At 53.7% G+C, this 20,133-nt stretch overlaps 1 protein-coding gene across 5 annotated transcripts in view; it reads right to left on the reverse strand.

Moving 5' to 3' along the window:
- The window catches only part of GRID1 (glutamate ionotropic receptor delta type subunit 1), a 627,303-nt gene that overhangs the window by 492,039 nt on the left and 115,131 nt on the right, over window positions 1-20,133 (reverse strand). For 4 of the 5 annotated variants that reach the window (XM_074374325.1, XM_074374324.1, XM_074374328.1 and 1 more), the window contains exon 3: window positions 2,531-2,815. In XM_074374325.1, the coding sequence (XP_074230426.1) occupies window positions 2,531-2,815 (285 nt within the window). Of the gene's footprint in view, window positions 1-2,530; window positions 2,816-15,720; window positions 15,877-20,133 lie in introns of those variants that run through there. The other variant, XM_074374326.1, reaches the window with a different exon arrangement.

Raw genomic sequence — 20,133 nt, forward strand, 5'->3', positions numbered from 1 at the left:
GATCCTTCTTAGAGCAATCCCAGCTCTTTCTACTGCTGAGCCCACACGCATCCTCAGAATCCTTTCCAACACAGCATTCAAGGCTTGACAAATTGCCTGCAGTGTCTACCAAAGAAAAGCCATTGGTCATCCTGTGTCTTTATAGAATCACTAATAAAGGCCAGTCTTGTTGAAAACTAACTTCAACCCCATGAAGGTAGCAAGGTCTCCATGTTAGAAAAGAAAAGCATAACGTTTGGTTTGATTGGAGGTTCTGGGTGGGAGAGGAGAGGAGAGGGGCAGGGGAGAGTATCAACAGAATGAAACATCTGTTTCCTAGCTCACCTCCCCGACCTCAGAGGTAAAGCCTATGCAGTGCCCTTGTATATCTCCATTTTCTTGTGCAAAAACTTGTTTGAAAAGTCTGTGTCCTCATAAATGAATTGGTTCATTCACACAGTGACAATTTCTTAGGGCCTACTCTGTGTTGGCCACCATGCTCAGCAGCAGGGACGCAGCAGGGACACAGCAGTGAACAGCCCATGGCCTGCTCTCCTGGAGCTCACAGTCTGAGTAGGAGTAAGTGTCCATCAAGGATCAGCCCTTGGAGTGTGTCGGAACAAGCTGAGAGCAGGCTGAGGGAAGGAGATGCGTGTCTATGAGAGCATGTAACCAAGGAACCAGCTTCGTGGGAGAGGGAGGAGTCTGCAGACAAGTGGAGATCAGGGTGTCCTTCCTGGGGGACTGGATCTTAGAGCCAAGGGGAGAAAGCAATGTAATAAGAAGAAAACAGTGAGTCTAAGCAAGTGCCATCAGGCGTCATTCAGTCTGCAAGAATAACAGGAGCCCAGATGGGGTGGGCAGGCTGTAAGCTGATACCTGCCTCCTATGGCTGAGGTTCCCCTCAAAGCCACCTCAAGGCCTTAGGAGGAGCCAAGGCTTGAAGAGTTTCTATACATCAGAGAAGAAGGGCAGCAAAAGAGCCAGGAGAAGAGAGGTGGGAAGGGCCTGCAGACACCGGACCACAGCACCCCTCCAGCCCTGGCAGTGTCTACACCTCCCCAAGGGACCCAGCCTCAGAGCCCCCCCAAAGTCGGGGTTGAGCCCCTGGGGTTCTCAGGGGCAGGTTGGGCCCCTGAGAGATGCTGTGAGACAATCTCCAACTCCTTCCCAGGGCCAGGGGTTGGATGGGGGTGGGAGAGAGAGGCCAGGTCCTGGACAGAGTCCAGTTCAGTTGCCCAGAGCCTCCAGCCTCCCTTGTCCCCATCACCACCTCGTCTTTATTTGAGCACAGTGACTGTTTGCTCTTTCAGTGCCTCCTGGAAGACTCCAAACAGCATATTTGCTCGAGAGCTGAGGACAGCCTTCCCACCTTAGGGACGCAGAGTGTTTAGGCAAATGCAAACATATGCTGGTTTCTCTTCTTAGTCGTATTCTTGGCAAAGGAATTCTTTCTCCAAGAGAGAAAAACGGGACTTTCGAGAGTCCACCCCATGCTATCCTGGCCCCAGCTATGTGACTGCTGACTGTCCCCAGTCCTGCACACCCTTTAAAGACATGTAATATGGGTAGCTGTGGCTATAAAAGGGTAGCATGGGGATCCTTGTGAGGGACCTGCTCTGCATCTGACTGTGGTGGTGATGAATCCACATGTGACAAACTGTGGATTCACACACCCAAGTGCATGAAAGCTGGTGAATATGAATACGGCCTATGGACAAGGTCAAATCCTGCTTAGGATATGGAATGACAGTTAGGCAAGGTGTTGGGGCACACAGGATCTCTGCATTACTTCTCATAATTGCATGTGAATCTCAATTATCTCATAACATGGAAACTATTTTATTTTGGGACCAGAATTGATGTTTTCACAGAGCAACTGTAAGAAAACCTGAAGCAATTCCTTCAAAGTCCATTTTTCTGGTTTCCTAACAAGCAAATTATGATTTTATTTTTTCATATGGGAAGTCTTCAGAGAAGCCATGTCTAGCCATGCCCAGTGTCCCTAGACCAACACGACCCCAGCCTGGCTCCATGACATTCAGGGTGTCCCTCCCCCTGACCTTTGCCCCAGCCTGAGGCTCTGAAACTGAGAGCAGCTCAGGGCAGAGGTAGGCAAGGAGGTGGGAAGGCCAGGAGGGCATCCATTGAGAGGGGCACTCTTTGCAGAGGAAGCTTCTGGGAGGACCCATGCTGGCCAGCCTCCACCACTGCCTAGGTGCAGCTCTTCGGATCCCTGCCAGCAGTTTATTAATATTTTATTGAAAACTCTAAGATGATTCAAACTTCAGCTGACATGATAAGGAGGTGTTGCTAGGCAACTTTAGTGCCTGTCTACAGATCTGGTTTCAGAGCCCTTCCCCCACTCACGAAGCTCAAGGCTGGGCCCTACCACTCAGAGACCCACTCAGCTCAGACCACCAACTGCCGTCCACACCCAGCCCCCTCCAAAAACACTCAGCTGCCAAGGGTGAAGGTCCAGCTCACACGTCTCCCAGTGCCCGGCTGTGCCCCCACCAGAGCCCCAAAGCAGCCAGTGGCCCCAACTCACCATACTCGCTATCGTAGAACATGACGAACTTCTGCCAGCGCAGCTCTGTCACCAGCCTGAGCATGACATCGTTGAGGCGCACAGGTGGTCTGGAGGCCAGTGTGTAGGCCTCGCCATCTGGGCTGGGGTTCAGGTGGCAGGCGGTACGCGGAGACCCCCCTGGGTTGCGCTGGACGAAGAGGTGTGGGATGTGCATCGCATCTGTGAGGGACTGCAGGGCATTGGCAGACGCACAGCCAGTAGACGTGACCAAGGCCAAAATCCCCTGGGTCATGAGGTCACAGGCTGGAAAGAGAGGGGAGAGAGAGGGAGGGGGTCAGCATGGGGACGATGCTGCCCTGGCTTCAATTTGTGCAGCTCATGCCAAGCAGCTCATGTCCGGGGTCCCAAGAAACGCTGCCTCCCTCTGGGGCCCAAGAACCCATGGGGGGCCAGGCCAGCGGCTCTCACAGGCACAGTCTCACTGATGCCCTTCGTGATCCTGCCAGCTAGATGTTCTTGCGTCCATTCAACAGATGGGAAAACAGAAGTCAAGAGAGGTAAAAATCACCTGTCCTAGGCTACTCAAGCAGGAAGAGTAGAACAGAGATCCAAGCCGCGTCTGCTTGAGACACCCATCAGGGCTACTGAATTAGCATCCTGTTTCCCACCTGGGCTGTGAGCCCCTTAAGAGATGTGAACTCGTTTTGTTGATCCATGTATCCCCCAAGGCCAAGCCACAGGCCAAGAATGTTCTGTGTGCTCTACAGCTGTCGGTTGAACTAAACTGATTGGGGCTGAAGGGAATGAATTACTGTGGAAAGTTGGGGAGACACCCCCGAGGACCCAGATTGTAGGCGAAAATAAAACAGAAACCCTAGGTTTTCTGGCCAAGTCCACTTGATTCACATGATAAAAATACTGGGTCAAACCCCCGATGAAGCGTTTGGTTGCAGAAGCCTAGGATTATTCAAAAGGCACTTGACAATAACAAAGGAAGATGCTCCCGCAGCCGGGGCGGTAACGTTAGGTGGAGAGGAGGAACAAGACCAGGGGCCAGCAGGTTTCCAGGGTGGCTGCACTCAGGGCTCGCCTTTTGAAGACACCCAGTAACCGTGAGTTCCAGTAACCCCTTTTAGCCACACACTTCATGCCTTTTTTGGGACATCAGACCAATTAATAGAAAGATATACCTCCCAACACTGCAACCCACTGCACCAGTTTTGAAGCAAACATTTATTAATGATGCTTTATGTGACGGCAGGAATGTGGGAAAGCAGATGCAGTTTCAAAACACAGCCTGTGAATGTCAGCAGGCCATCTGCTGCCGACGGCAGACTTCTGAACAACTTTGACAATGCGGTTCTTTCGGCTGAGAGCGCTTGGGTTTATGTAATGCCTCAGACAAGGCTGGGAGAAGGAGCCGAAGAGCAGGGGCAGCAACCCGAAGGAGCAAGGTGGTGTGAGGCTGGGCAGATGTGGGCAGAGGCAGACACCTCCAGCTCGCAAACCCCGAAGGCCAGCTGCCCCCCAAGCGAGGACCTTCACCTTGAACACTCTTGAGCTTCAGCAGGAAGATAAGTCAAATGCCCAAAATTCTCCCTGCTGAATCCTCAGCCTCCAAACACAAGGCAGGGGAAGGGGGCGGTTAAACAACAGGTTTTCTGAAGTCTCTCTCTCTTTTAAATTTTTTTTTATTTTATTTTATTTTTATTACTGACATATACGATTTACAATGTTGGGTAGTTTCAGGTGTACAGCAAAGTGATTCAGTTATATATATATATATAAAAAATATAATTATATATATTCTTTTATATATATAATAGAATTATATATGTTTTCTTTTATATATATTCTTTTTCAGATTCTTTTCCAGTCTAGGTTATTATAAGATACTGAATATAGTCCCCTGTGCTATACAGTAGGTCTTTTGCTGTTTACTTATTTTATATAAAGTAATGTGTATATGTTAATCCCAAACTCCTAATTTATCCCTTCCCATCTTTTCCCCGTTGGCAGCCATAGTTTGTTTTCTACATCTATGAGTCTGTTTCTGGCCTGTCTTGAAAATCACGCAGCCACCCAAAATGCTCTGGCCCCTCCTATTCAGGCTCCACACGGCCAAGTTCACTCCTGAACTGAAATCCAGTCATGTCGTGCTGTTTAAAGCCCTCTGGTGGCTTCCAAGGGCCTTGGGCATAGAGTCAAACTCCTTAGGGCAGTCTTGCAGGCCCCTGATGCCTGCAGCCCTCACACAGCCCTGCCCACTTCGTTCCAGCCAACTGCCCACCTTTCAGCCCCTCGAACCCGTCACGTTTCCCATGGTCTCCTGTAGCTTCATATCCACTCTTGCTTGAAGACTCAGACTCTGCACCCCCAGGCTGGCTTAGGACCCTTTGTCACGTGCTTCAGCTGCATCCCATAGTTCCCCCATCACCACACTGTGCACTGCCTGTGTAACTGTCTCTCCCACTGGACCTCAGGCTCCAGGGGGACAAGGGGACATGCCCATTCTGCTCCCCATCCTTTTCCAGACACACCATATGCCTGGCACACAGCAGTCCAGCAAGACGGGAAAATCACTTTGGGCATCTATCCAAACTATGAATATGGCTTGAGATCCAAAAACATTCAGAGGATACTTACTCAGAGTCTTGATATATTGCTAACGATCTAAAAGATGCAGAGAGGTGAGTAATATAAAAGGGTTCCATTTGCTTTAAAGCACGTGCAGCCTCTAGAACTATGTCTGAAGATACTACAGTAACATGGGAAAGTACTTGTCATAAAAGTTATGTGCAAGTCATACAAAACTGTACGTATTTTACGTTATCAATGAAATCAAACTTAACATGCATGAAAGACCAGGAGGAAATACTGCAAAATGTTAAAGGTAGCTGCATTTTTCCTTCTTTTTTACATTTTGCTAAAAATTTCATGTTGTAAACAGGTCATTCTTTTTTACAAAAGGAAAATAATCTTCTGGGCAAGTATGAAGCTATGTAGGAGGACAGACTATTTTGTGAGACTTTTCTCTGTGCCAAACACTCCGGCGGGTACTCTATATATGAATTCCCATTACTTGCATGACATCCCTGTACAGCAGGCATCGCTGTGTCTATTTTCCAGATAATAAGATGTGAGGCTGCACAACAGATAAGGGCTGGACTGAGACGCCTTCCAGTCTAAAAATGCTTCCGAGAGTTGACGAAGGGACAAAACCAGGACACGACATGTTACGCTCACCAGGATTACAACTAGGTAGAAAGCATGCTTTTGAAAAAGGCAAGAGAAAACACCAAAGGCCAAGGTCTGGGATGGCGAATGGATTTTTCTATCTTCTCTTGTACCTGTTCTCTTTAATGTTAATACATTGCATTCACGCCTTTAAAAAGTCATCTGATGAAATACACTGTATAGCACTGGAGTGTAAGGTTGTCCAGGAACTCCAGACCTCGGTCGCAGCCAGGATGCCCGCGAGAGCTCTCAGTGCACCATCATTGGGTCCCGGCTCCCTGTGGTCCACCCCACCTGGCTCCCTCCCACCTGACTTCTGAAGGCAAGCCCCATCCCCACTTCATATATGCTGGGTTCTGACATTGCTGAACCTCTCTGGGCCTCAGTTTCCCCATCTGGGCACACATCCCACTGCTGACCATGGATGGACTGGTTTCCTCCCTCCAGGGTATTTCATACATACACTCAGCATCCCACTAAGCGCAAATCCCTGCGCTGAGCACTGGAGAGGCAAAGGGCAGGATGAACACACACCCCAAATGAGGAGCTTAGGATCCACCTAAAAGACAGACCCCCACAACTCAGCCTGGGAGGAAGGTAAGAGGAAGCTCTCTGGGATCCAGAAGAGGGTGAACTCATGTAGGGTGAGCATCAGGGGCTCAAAGCAAGAGAAGGATTTAGATCAAGAGAGACGGGGGGCAGTGCAAGTGAGGGGTGCTGTGTGACAAGGACACAGGGGCTGGGCAGCGGGAACATGCTCAGGGAACAGGCGGTTGCCTAACTGGTCTTCCTGCTCCAGCCCCACTGGCACTCAGAGAACCAGCTTCACCGCCTCACCAGGGGCAGCAGAAGGAGCACTAGAACCTCACAGACTGAACTTCTGACAGCTCCTCCGGCCAGCAGCCGTGTCTCCTTTCCAAGCCCCTATTTTCTATTCATTGAGGATACAAATCTCTACCCAGCAGAGCTATGGGAGCACTGACTTAGAACATGGACCACAAGGGCCAACCTCATGCTGTGCGCAAGAAAGATGCCAAATACATATCAGTCCCTGGCCCCTCTTCTTGGGCAGCCCCGGCCCCCCACCAAAGTCCTCACCCAAATCATGCCCAGGATCCCAAGAAACAGCAGTCACAACAGAGAGCGGCCTCACTCCTGCTGCTGACCAGCCCCCCCCCAATTGGAGGTGGGCACCTGGCCCCATCCCTGGTACGGCCACCTGAGGCACCACGGAAGCTCCTCAAGGCTCCAACCTCCTCCGTGAACAGGGTGGGTAATTAAGGCTGGAAGCCTCTCCCAGGCACTGATGGAGAGGCCTGATGCAAGTCAATTTCTAATCCGCCGTGAATGACCTGCTAATTGGGGCACTGTTGAAATGATGGTTATTTAGAGGCTCCTAACATAAAAATAATAAGATCAAAATACATCAGATCAAAGCCACATCAGCTATTAGCTTAAACAAGGTTTTGTGTGCTCACTTCCAGGACAGGACATCACACAACTCACGCCCTAGTTCTGGAGAGAGATGCAGAACCCCATTGCCGGGGTCCAATGGCCTGGGTCTGTATCAGGGCCCAGCCACGTACGTGCTGTGGACCTTGGGCGAGGGACTGCCCCTCTCTGGGCTTTTGTGTTTTTTCTATCAGTTAAAGATGACGGCACCCACTTCACAGAGCTGTTGTGCACATTCTGTGAAAGGTCTTTGTGTGTGAAGAGCCACTCGGCGCCGCCGGGTGCATAGTAGGAATGTAGAAGTCAACCCTGTTGCTCGCCTCTCCAGCTTAGAGGTGTTTTTGCAGCTCACTGGAAGATAGCAGCCTTTGTTATAATTCTTTGCCTACATTGTCATACAGTCATAAAGCTGATCTCTCTCTCTTGACGGTAACAATGCAGGCTTGATGGACTGATAAGAGCTCACCAAGAATGGCTCATCAGCTGGGAAAGTAAGAAGTAGAGATGAAAGCAACAAGCAGCTTCGAGCCCCTTGACCCGAGCCTGGCGGTCGAGAAAAATAATGGCTCCCCAGGAATCAAGAACAGGCCGCCCAGACTCAGGGTTGAGCCCAGACAAGAGGATCCAGGGGGCTCGGCCAGCTTTCTCAGACAGCCCCACAATCACCTCCCTGCCAGCTTCTCCTGAGATGTCAGCGTCCTGCTGGTCGAGGATGCTCCAGACACACGACTCTCAGGGGTGGACGTGCCAGGCCTAGCACTGGCCCCATCACAGGACAAACGAGGTCTCCCTAATTCTCACCCAGGTGAGCTTTCTGATCCTCTGGTGAGAAAACTGAAGCACAGAGAGGGCTGACCGTCTGGCTAGGGCCACACAACCAGAGAATGAATAGCAATGAGAGCATCAGAACCAGACACCAGGTACCTCTATAGCCAGTCCCAGAAAGAGATGGTGGCCAGCAGAGGACAGAGCCTGGAATTCCATGGCTGACTCTACCCAGCCCTTCCCTGGTAGAAACTCCTGGGGCAGACCCACCGCCTAATGCCGGCCCCATAGGAACCAGCGGGCAGGAACAAGGCCTCCCTCTGCTAAAGGCAAATCCTTGGCTTGTCAAGTCATTCAGTGCCCACAGGTGGGCTCTGGAGATAACAGAGGCGCTCCCAGACGTTGAGGTCACCCTGGGGACCACTACTGATCCATCTTCTCCACGTCCATGGGCATTCCTGGAAAATCTTCAGGCCAAGACTGGGGGAAGCCACACCCCCAGAAGGCTTGTGCTGGAAGAGACGCACAATTCCTGGTGCCACCACCTGGTGACGATGCTGGCCGCGGCCACCCCAGCCCTGCCCTCCACCGCGTGCCCTGAATGCATCGTGCCCCGAGCACATCCACATCTGCCCCTCCTGAAAGAGCCGACAGGGCCCCGGATTACCCCCGCGGCCCCTGCTCCGCTGAGGCCACAAACCCTCTCAGCCTCATGTGCTGACTGGCCTCCGGGGAACCCCTTAAAGAGTGACAGGACTTTTCCAGGTGGACAAGGCAAGAAAGGGCCCTCAGCCTGGGGAAAAGCAGCCTGGTAGAGGTGCCCGCACGTCAGAGAAGCACACTGGCAAGGCCCTGCTGATTTCAGCAGGCAGCAAGCAGAAGAGAGAGCCAGGCTCTGGGCAGCCCCGGGCTCAGCTCTGTCCTTCCAGAAAGAATCATCTCTCTCTGCGGGGGCCCAGCAGGCCAGCCCCAGGCCTTCCAGCACCTCTGCCTGCCCTACAACTCAGGCTCCGGGTACCACCACCTCGCTAGCTACTCCAATAATCTTAACACCCAGGAGCGCTCACCCTTTCCTGAGCCACCCTCATTATCTGGGCCCTTCCTTTCCTCCTTTAAGCTGGCACCGGCTTTATTAATATTTGAATTCTAATGGTGAATCCTTCAAATTAAGGTAGCATTTATAAATACTTTATAGTCAATGAATAATTGACTAAATTTAGTATTGTCATAACTCATAGTAAATTATTGATCTATGGAGAATAAATATTTTTCATGTTTTATTAAGACATTGAAGAGGTAAACAAAACCAGGAAGTCGGGGGAGACGGGTGGCAGTGCCACACAAAGGCAAGTGCGAGCGCTCGGGCCCTGCAGGGCCTTGAGCCCCACGCCCCTCACCATCAAAGGCCCCCAGTGGGGAGGGTCGCCAAGACTCTGCCTCCCTCCTGAGCACAGGACAGACTTGACAAGCATCCTGTCCTTCAGACCTTTTGCTTAAATGGCTCTCCCGCCAGCACCCTCCTGCCTTCACTCCCGACTCCCTGCTCAGTTTGGTTTCTGTCCATCCGTCATTACAGTCACTCTGTTGCAGATTCCCTTGCTCCTCTCTCTCCTTAAGCAGCACGCCTGCCTGGTGAGCTCCAAACCCAAGGTCAACTTACCCACCTACTCTTCCATGTCTGTGAGCAAACAGCAGAGAGTCAGAGAGACCCACGCACCCAGCAACGAGGGGACCCTTGAGAGCTGTGTCAGCTACTTCGGCAGGGCTCGCCGCCCCACCACCTCCACTTGCGCCCTCTCCGTCGCCCCCCGTGCCCGTTCTCCTCCAACCTTCCAGGCTTCTCCCCCAAGTCCAACTCATGACCTTGCTCATGCTTCATGGATAAAAACAGAAGCCACCGTCACAGAGAACTCACTCCACTTCTTCCCATCAGATCTACACGACTGCCTGCTTTTGTCCTGAAAGTTGAGGTAGAAAGCTTCTCCCATCTTAGGTTGGTCCCTGCTTATCAGCTTTGGTTGCTCCCACCTCCTGCCTTCCCTGAGACCCAGATCCAGACCCAGGCCCATCACGATGTCCTCTCTCTATGGCATCATCAACCTTCCTTGTATATTTAACTCATCTCTTCAAAATTACGCCCCAGTCCTGTTGATGGTTCCTGCTATTGGTCCAGCCCGCCGCCTGCCCTGGGCTCCTGACCCCCAGCCAGGGGGTCTCCCATGGTGAGTACATTGGCAGCTCAAACTTGGTGTGTCAACACCGAGCTCCCTGAGGTGTGATCCTGTCCCTTCTGGTCTGCCAGTCCAATAAAGGGGCACCCCCACCCACCCCCTTATTCTTGACTCTTCTCTCTCCCTGACCCGCTCTCTGCACCCAAGCCATCACCAAGTCCTGGGTGTTTTAGCTCCAAGACACATCTTGGATGTGTCAACTTGCCTCCATCTCCACTGCCATTACCTTGGTCTGAACCACCATCACCTCCCCGCTGAGCCCCCACAAACCCAACCTCCCCTGGATCCACGTGCCACCCATTCTGCACACTGTGGTGGAAGAGCCTTCATGAAACACCAGACTGTGCTGTCCCTGATTAAAACTGCATTAGCTTCCCATTGTCCTTAAAATAAAGCCCACACCCCCATCAGGTCCCCACATAATCCACACCCATGCTCTGAGTTCCCAGTCACCATCCTCTGTGCAGCAACTCAGATACCCAAGCTCCTGCCCACTTGTGGGTCTCCTCACACACTCTCCCCCTGCCTGCAGCGCTCCTCCCACTTCCCACTGCTGTCTGGCTATCTCTCCTCATTCTGTATTTTTTGTGGGTAACTGTGACTTCCTCAAAAGAACTTCCCACGACCCCAGTCTTCCCTCATGGTACTTGGCCTGCAGACCACCCACTGATGTTTGCAATTGTGGGCTGTTCTGTGTGGCCGCTGCCAGTCGGCTCATTCTCTGAACCACGAGCCCATAAGCAGAAGCACCTGTGTACTGCTCACCCTCCCAGCTGCTGGCCCAGCGCCCGGCACAGCCTAGCAGAGCAACAAACTAATACTCGTAATGACTCCACAAGACAAGCACTGTTGGTGTCCATAGTTCATTGGTGAACAGAGTTTTCAAATTTGCTAAGGTTCCCAGATGCTCACATCTTCCACACAGTGAAGCCACATCCCACAATTTGGAGAAGGGGAGTTTCTTAAAGCCAACCCTCCACTCTAAGGTGGCTTTCACCAAGAGCTTAGAGGGTGCCGAGGGGACAGTGGAGGGGAAAGTTGGCTGGACCAGAGGCCTGGCCTAGGCAGCAGGGCCTGGGTGGGTATCTCTTCTGGAGCACTTCCAGGCTCACCCCTCTGGCCTCAGGGTCAGCCCGGCCCCAGGAGAGTGGATGGAAGCGAGGCCAAAGGGTCGCAGTGGAGGTTGGACTGTAGCCCGGGGCAGATGGACAGCCAGTGCGGGTAGGATGCATGGTGACAATCAGGAGGGTGGGGAAGGGCTGGCAGCGCCATGCCAATCTCTGGGGCCTCATCCTTATGCCAATTATGAATCAAAACTGATTCCCTGCTCCCAAAGACTGGAAACACAGGGAACACTGGGTGGGATCATGCTGGCTTATTTATAGCTCTCTGGCTCCTCGTTAATGAATTTTACTGCTCCGCCAATGGAACGCAGGCTCCCCGGCCGGGATTCACTGGAAGCCTACGCTATGAAAGTTAAATCAGGACAGGACGAGTCCTGGGAGACATGGAGAACTTCGAAAGCAGCCAAGCACCAGGGGCCTCCTGCAGCATCTCTGCCCGGAGCCCAGACGTCTCTTCCTGGGCTCCCCTGACCCTGCACCTGTGTTTCACTTACTCATTCCTTCACCCCAAAATCCCCTGATCATCACTGTATCAGGTCCTGTGCCTGGAGATACAGAAAGCCATGAAAGTCAGCCCCTTTCTTGGGACCTTTGGAATTCAGTATGAAGTCAAATCATACACACTCAACACAAGTGTGCCAGGATCCTGCAGGAAAAAGAATGATGATTTTTGCCTACCAAAGGGATGTCAAGGAAAGTTCCATCAAGAAAGAGGCATTTGGATGGGTCTTGGGGGATGAGTAGGAGTTTGAAAGGCACAGTAGGGACTAGGTGCTATGTGGAGCCCAAATGACTATTCCTGAACCCCACGGCCTCTCTGAGAAGTGGGTTCTGCTACCCCATCCTAGTCAGGAGGCACAGAAGCAGAGAGAAGAGATTAAGATGTTGCCTGAAGTCACTGAGGAACCTGGGTTGAAACCCTGAGCTGCCCTGAATTTGAAGCACACGAGCCCAGGAGGCAGGCAAGCCCACTGTTATAGCTGTGTGCCCTCAGGCAAGTCACTCCACCTTGCTGAGCCTCAATCACTCACCTGTAAATGGGCTAATAACAGTCCCCACCTCTCGGGCTCTCACAAACCAGGGGCCACACTTGGATGTACTTAGATGTGCCAGACCACGGAGCCTGACCGCAGCCTTCCCAACATCCCTGGGCTGCTCAAAGCCAGCTCCATGTCTGCCTCTCCCCTCCCTCCACCTGCACTGGCCTCCTGAAAGCCAAGGCCATCCAGACAGCAGGCCCAGGCTGGCCTGGGCACTCCTTCCAGGGCCCAGGGCCCTCTCAGATGGGGAACTGAGGCTCGGTGAAGCTTCTGGTTCTTCCTTCCCATCCCAACCTCTGTCTGACTTTGTCTGGCTCTCTCTGGCTCTCTCTCTCTCTCTTATTCTTCCTGCTATTGCCTCCTAATCTCTAAGTCTCAGCTCTTCCAGAGTGTGTGCGTGTGTGTGTGTGTATATATATGTGTGTGTATCTCACTCACTGCCCCACCAGCCTATGCCCTCTCTTCCTGGTAGGACTGACTGCCACAAAGGGACAGAGCCCCATGTCTCAGCCTTGGCACCCAGTCTCCATCCTGGGTTTGGAAGCTGACCCACGGATGCCCGCCTGCAAGGCCTTCAGCTCTCCGGGCCTTCCCACCCCGGGGGTTAGTGTAGCAGAAGCAAGCATCACCTCTCAGCCAGTGCCCCTTCTTGGAAAAACTGGAAGCCGCAGAAGCTTCCCCACCCTACAAAGCTCCGGCTCCAAGACCTCGCACTAATCTGGCAGCTTGGCCTGCCAGCAGGCATCTAAAAGGCAACCTCTGGGCTCCAAGATGCAAAGCAGGGGGCCTGGGGGCCAGGCTGTGTCAGGCACAAATCTCTGCACCTGCGTTCTACTAGAAATTCACATCGCTATCCCCTCCTCATGATTCCAGACCCAGATCAAGCACCTCCTCCTCCCCGGAGGCCTTCTTCACCCAGTCAAAACAACAAAGGCCTTCCCCCTGCTGTCTGCCCACTTTGTACATGATTACAGTTCAAATAGTCTCACTGTTCGTTTGTGGGTCTCTGTCACCCTCTGGGAACTGAGCCCTCTAAAGACCTCTCTGTCCCTAGCACCCAGCCTGGGACTGGACACCCAGATCCCTCAGGGGGAGGGGGCAACAATAGGATAGTGCTGGATGAGCATGATGCTGGCCCTGGTCCACCGCCATCGCTGGGACAGGCCGAGACAGCTACTCTCATCAGGCAAGCCTGAGGGCAATAGGCTGTCACCACCCTGTGGGGCTGTCCCTAGGGTGAGCATCTGTAGGGATGCCCACACACATCTCAGCCCCTCTCCAGCAGCCTCAGGCATGAGTGGATCCAGCTCTCTGTGCCACTCCTGGGCCAGTCACCTGGTTGGAGCCAGGCCTGAAGCCCTCCCAAAGGGCAGGGACAGCCCATTCTCCAGGAAGGATACTACTGCTGAACCCCAAGCTTCTGGGCTCTACTGGTACAGAAAAGCCCCCCGAGTCTATCTTATCACCTTCCCTGATTCCATGACCAGGAGAGCCACGCCCAGCCTCCAGAAGTGAGCCTTGAGCTCAACCTGCCAACTGCAAGACGTCCCTCAAATGAGATGCTCGGGCTGCCGAGCCCTCTTCAGGGGCGACTCCTCCACAGCTCAGTCCCTTCTTTCACTCTGCCCCTCCTAACTGACCGCCCCCTTGGCTGCCACCCAGCCCCCAAGTCTTACAGCCAAGCCCAGGATGATCACCACCAAGGGGCAAGTCCTTCCCGCCTCTGTACACTGCTCCCCCAGTCCTCGTCACACAGCCCCCAGGATGAGGGCAGGAGGCGGGAAGCTGAGGTGAAGCTGGGGAGAGGCTCGTAGCAGATGGAGCTGTTACACCACCTGGGTCCTGCTGTGTTCATCACATCCTCATCCTGGTCTGGCGTGGGGAAGTCTGCTGTCCACACTTACTGGTCCAAACCCACAGCTGACTGTGAACAGAACAGTACGGGGAAACTGGTCCTGCAAATTCCTGATGTGTCTCTTACAAATGAACTTCTGTCCGTCCACCCCACTGATACTCCTCTGGGAGACAGCAGTCTAGAAACCCAAGCCACATCCTGTCCCTTAGCGTCCAGAAAGCTGAGCTGGACACTTGTCAGATGTCAGTGTCTAATTTCTTTAAAGGGGAGGAGGGCAGAGAGGGATGGGTCACAGCACCGGCATTACGCAGAAGACATGAAAAGAAGCCTCTGGCACAAACTACATCCTGAGTCCATTTTAAGATGCTCACTCCTTCCCTTTGGGAAGCATCCTTTCATTCACTGACTTATCAAGCACTTAGCACCCTCCTTCCAGCCTCTTTTAAATTGAAACCTACAAGAGTGCAGAGGACATCCAATGACACACAAAGGAAGGTGGCAAGCCACCATCCAGTCCTCTAGGGGCTAAAACAGAATGAAATGAAGCACTCTTTCCCTCGTGAAGAGACGGGACAGCCCCGGGGTCTGTCGGGGCTGAAGTGTCTGGACTCAAACCCCTGTTCTGTGTCTCACAGCTACATGGGACTTTGGGCCAGTCACACCCTCTCCAGGCCCCGCCTTAAAAAGGGGACTACAACAGTGATTCCAAATATAATAAATGCATTTAACCAAGCATACAAAACAAAATGAAAACAACAAAACAGTCCCTCCCTCACAGGACACTAAGGAAAATCAAAGAGTTTGAACTTGGGAAGCACTTCCGCCAGCACCAGTAAATGCAGCTAACTGGTCCTTTAGTGTGTGAGGAGTGAGCTAAGAACAGAGAAGAAAGCCACCCAGCCAGGTTCAAACACAGGGAAACCCAGAGCCAGGCCAGGGGAGCTGGGCCTGGGCTGAGGGTTAGTGCGGGACATGCCCAAAGCCATCCGCTGCCCACGTGTGCATGTGCCCAGCTGGGTGCCAGGTGCAGCCCTGCAGGTGAGGGGCAAGATGGGCCGACACCCAGCCTGGGTGCCTGCCAACGCCTGAGGCTGCCTGGCTCACTCACCCCAAGGCCCTGCTTGCCCTTGAGTTCTAACATCTCATCATCGTCCTAACAACCATCTTGACAACATTCAGCCTTGAAAATTGTAGAGACGGTGCCACTTTTAGAGAATGAGTCTAGAAAAGGCAGCTGCCCCTGCTCCCTGTGGCCACCACCTGAGGGTCCCTCAAGAACAGAAAAGGAGATGGTACGAGTGCTGGCCTGGCCCCTAAAGGCAGCCTTCCTGGCCAGACCAGCCTGCATCCCAAGGAAATACTGGCAAAACCCTCAGGCTATGAGCTGAGGCTTGCGCCGTCCTCGCCATTCAGGCCAGCCTTGCTGATCCCACCTCAGAGGCCAGCTCACTCCTGAGATCTGCACGGAAGAGCCTGGCTGGCCCAGGGACACTACCCAGCTCACCTCCCAGGTGCTCTGGCGCAGACGCAGAGAGAAATCAGAAATCTCCTGCAGCCGGCAGGGATGAGAAGGGATCTTTGCCAGTGATGATGAAAATTTTCACAGTAGCAGATGCTGGGAGAAAATTAAAACACAATGCAACAAAATTCACAAACCAGAAAGGAACTTAAGACAAATGTGATCAGTGGGGCTCAGTTTTCCCACTGGCATATTTCCAGCCACAAGAAGACCCATTGGGAGCCCTACCGAGTAATCAAATTGTTCCCCGGAGTTCATCCCACATCTGAGCACCTACTATGTGGCCAGCTGGGGCCCACCCTGGGATCACAGAGATGATGCAAATGTCATCTGGAAGGGGACCTGGGCCATGGGCCGGGACAGAGTTCAGGGTCCACAGAGGGATGTCAGGCAGGAGGAGTGTGGGTATGTGGTCATGTGGTCCAGGATGGCGAGGAGCTTCATGAAAGACAGAGCCACTGATGCCAGGGCAAAACACAGATTAAAAGGGGGACCAAGAAAAAGAAGCAACCAGCCTACTGGCCGGGTGAGAACCGAGGCACACACATGAGTTTTGTGGACCTGCCAGGAATGGGCCACTCATGCTTGAGGGGGAGGGGGACACAAGGCGCTGGGTTCACTATGGAGGTCTTGCCTGCTCCTCTGAGGGATCTGCTTTGCTTGGATGCTTTGCTTTGCCCCAGGGAGCCTGGGAGGGTCCTGAGTACCGGCAAGTCCTGCTCAGAGCCTGACTTTGGAAGAGCAGCCCCAGTGAGGACACAGCAAGAGGACAGGAGGCTCAGTGGCCTCCTTCGGCTCCTCATCCCGCCAGGACCTAGGTCAGAGCCATTGGAGGTCAGGGGACAGAGTCGGTTGGAAGCACAGAGTGGGAGGCAAACAGGTGGGCAGACCTAGGAGCCGAGACAGAGCTTTATCAGAGAGGAGCACCCCTCTCCCATGCTAGCCCACCCCTCCTCCTTCTCAGGGAGCCGTGCACACTTCCACGCAGTTTATGGGAAGACAATCCCTAAGTCTCAGAGCTTAGGAATGGACGGAGGGAGACGTGAGGAGGTGTGGGCACTGGGATGCTGCAGCCCACCCGGTTACGGTCAGATCCATGGCCACCCTGCCCCACCGGCCCTGCCCTGGTCCTCCCAGCATGGCTGCCTCTGCTCTGACAGGGCCACATGGAGACTGGGTATGATGGGACGTAAGGAACACACAAATAGGACAGACACAGCCCATTCCCAAAGACGCCACCTCCAGGTGGCACCCCAACCCCTGCACCATCGTGCTCCAGGAGACCCGACACCCACCAAGGAGGCAACCAGCAGACATCTAAAGGGCACACAGCCATCCAGAGCACTGGCCACTGTCACACCAACACCCAAGCTCCGTGTCCCCCTCCACTTCCCGTTTCAAAGCTCAGCTCGAGTGCCCACCTCCAGGAAGTCTCCTGGGAACTTCCCACCCTCCCCCACATCCCCAACTCAGCTCAGCCTGGCATTTGTCACTCTGAACGATCATCTTCTGTCTCTGCCACCAAACAGTGAACTGTTGGAAGTCAGGGACCATGTCGAGGACACTCCAGCATCCCCAAGGCGCAGCTGCCCGGGGAATGTTTATTGAAGGAGGGAGTGAAACTGCTGAATTAGATCAAACCGAAGTGCTGAGGACTGGTTTCTCATAAAAGGAGTGCCTTTGCCCTACAGAACTTGGCTCAAGTTTTCCAGCTGATCCAGGGGTGAAGATGGAACGGGGAGGGGGGGTAGTGGGGAAGCAGGGGGTGCCATCTCCAGTCCCTCCCATAGGCCGTGGGGCCAGCTGAACTGCCCAGTGACTTGGCCAGGGCCCTGGCACATCACAGAACTGAGATGCAAGCACCGCCCACCATCCCCCTCTGTTCCCCACCCTCTGCAGCCCTGGCCCCAGTGAAGGCGGCTGCCCAGAGTCAACACAGCTCTTTTACCTTAAATGGTTGCCTTCTCAAGTGGTTTGTAAAAGGCTATAACACCAAGGGAAGCACTACTCCAGGCGGAGAATTAGGAATATTTATAGTGTTTAAGCATAATCGTATTCAGATGAGGACTATACATTGCTCAGTGCAATTCACACTCTGCTCAAAGCACGTTATTTTGCAGGGAAGGACTGATGCCTGGAAGTCAGCCTGGAGACAGTGGGGTCTGGAAGGTGCCTTAACTAGTGTCCCAGCGTAGAGGTCCCCATATCTCTTTGAGGATGGAACCCTTTTTTTTAATTCAAAACTGGCCCCTACCTGAGGTTGTTGTTCAGTTAGTACCCACTGACTCAGAGCACACACTGTGAGCATATGAGCCCGCAGTAAAGGAATCTGCATGTTGTTTTATTGACTGCGGACGTCATGGTCGTGTGTGTGCCAGGGTCAGGCTCGGGGCACTCATGGAATCATGTCCCCTTTCTATAGAGCTGGGGCCCCCGGGGGACCCACTCAATGGGGCTTTGGAATTCCACAGACCTGGTTCAGTTAACAGTTGCCTGATGAAGGGGTCAGACCTGAGGATGGGTAGGTGGGCTGATGGGGCACAGGGCAGAGACATGAGGCACGAGAAGATTGTAAGGAAGAAGGAGAAGAATCCATCACAGAGCATCCCAGGAGAGTCACAGAGCCACACACTGGGAAAGGGGACCAGACTGCTCCTGCCCGCCCATCCTTGGCCACCAGACAGAAAACACACACACACACACACACACACACACACACACTGCACATAACACACACACCACACACACATCCCACATACACACGAACACACCCGATGCACAACACTCATCACACACACCATGTGCCACACACACGGGCACAGACAACACATGCCACAAACACACCACATCCCATACACACAACACACAGACCACACACACAAACACACACACACACTTCACTCATATGTAAAGCTACTGGAAGAGCCTCCTTTCCAAGCTGACACCTCCTGGAGCCGTGGACAGAGCCCACCCAGCACAGCCTCCCACCCTCTGCGCTCCCAGAAGAGGAGGGATGTTTGCAACAGCAGGAGCCACCCCAGCAAGCGCCCTGAGTCCTGGCCCAGGGTCCTCTCTGCAGCCCTCCACGAGCAGCGCAGGGAGAAGTCCCAGCAGAGGAGTGGCTGGACCTCACCTCTCCCGCAGCCCCCTTAGCCAGACACAGTCCCTCCCCGAGCTCGGCAGCACTAATTAGAAAACTGAGAAGCAAAAGGTCACCTGGAGACAAGCGGGAGAATTAGCAAGCCCTGGCCTTGCCATTTTCTCAGATTTGGTGCTGTGTACCCCCACCCCGGTTCCTCTTTCTCTGCGGTATCACACACCTGGAGTGGCAGCCACTAAGCTGTTTCAGGGGAACAGCCCCCGATGCACAGGGAACTGCCGGGAGAATGGGGGCATGCCTCCCCTGGCTGCCCCTGGGCCTGTGTGCGGCCACAGCAGGTCCCTCTCCCAGCTGGGGTGAGACTCGGGACAGATCCCAGGGAGAGAAGTTGGGGAAAGGTGCGGCCAGGAAAAAGAGGTCATAGGACAGTGGCAGCTGAAGCCCCTCCATCCCCTCCATGGGGCCCTTTTTCTGGGGTCAAGGATGGGCCCTGGCACCTTGGGCAGTCCACAAGCCCGGCACTAAGTCCCCAGGGCCCACCCTAAGAACTCCTGTGGAGCTGGATGGATGGGAGCAGAGCCCGTGGACTCCGAGGAGAGCAGAAAGGAGGCCCCAGCAAGAGGCAGGGAGCAGGGCTCTGAAGTCAAGCCCATGGTCCTTTCATCTTTCTGCCTCCAGCCTTGCCTCTTTGGCACGTTCCTCACCCGGGCCACCTTCCTAAAACCCTCCCCTGCTTAGGACCCTCAGGAGGTCCCAACCCTCTGGGACCAGCAGCTCCCAGGCCTGACCCAACACCCTCAGGAGCTGAGCCTCACGCAACTCCCCATTCCACTCCCCAGCGCCCGCCCCAGCCCTCACGCTGCATCACGCAGATGACTTCCTGCCCGCTGCTGCCCTTCTCCCTGCTGCTGAGCCCTCGCCCACACCAGCTCGCTGCCTAGAAGACTGTCAGCCCAAGTCCCACCCGTGAATTCCCTGCCTGGTCCCCAAAACACAGCTCAAGCCAAGGTCACCTCCCAAGGCGAGCCAGTGTTCCTATGGTAGCCATGCTCCCCTCCATCACGGGTCCTTGGTGCCCTGCCCCCACCACTAGGCTGTGAGCCACTGGATGACCTAGGACCCTGGGACCCAGCTATGTGCCTGGCACATGGTAGATCAACATTAAACACAGAGGGAGGGAGTGACCGAGGGATGGGTGGATGGGATGGATGGATGGTGGATGGATGGATGGTGGACGGACGGTGGATGGATGGGTAGGTGAATGGATGAATGGGTACGTGGATGGGTAGGTGGATGGG

The sequence above is a fragment of the Camelus bactrianus genome, chromosome 11 (genome assembly GCF_048773025.1).
Source record: "Camelus bactrianus isolate YW-2024 breed Bactrian camel chromosome 11, ASM4877302v1, whole genome shotgun sequence".
Lineage (NCBI taxonomy): Eukaryota > Metazoa > Chordata > Mammalia > Artiodactyla > Camelidae > Camelus > Camelus bactrianus.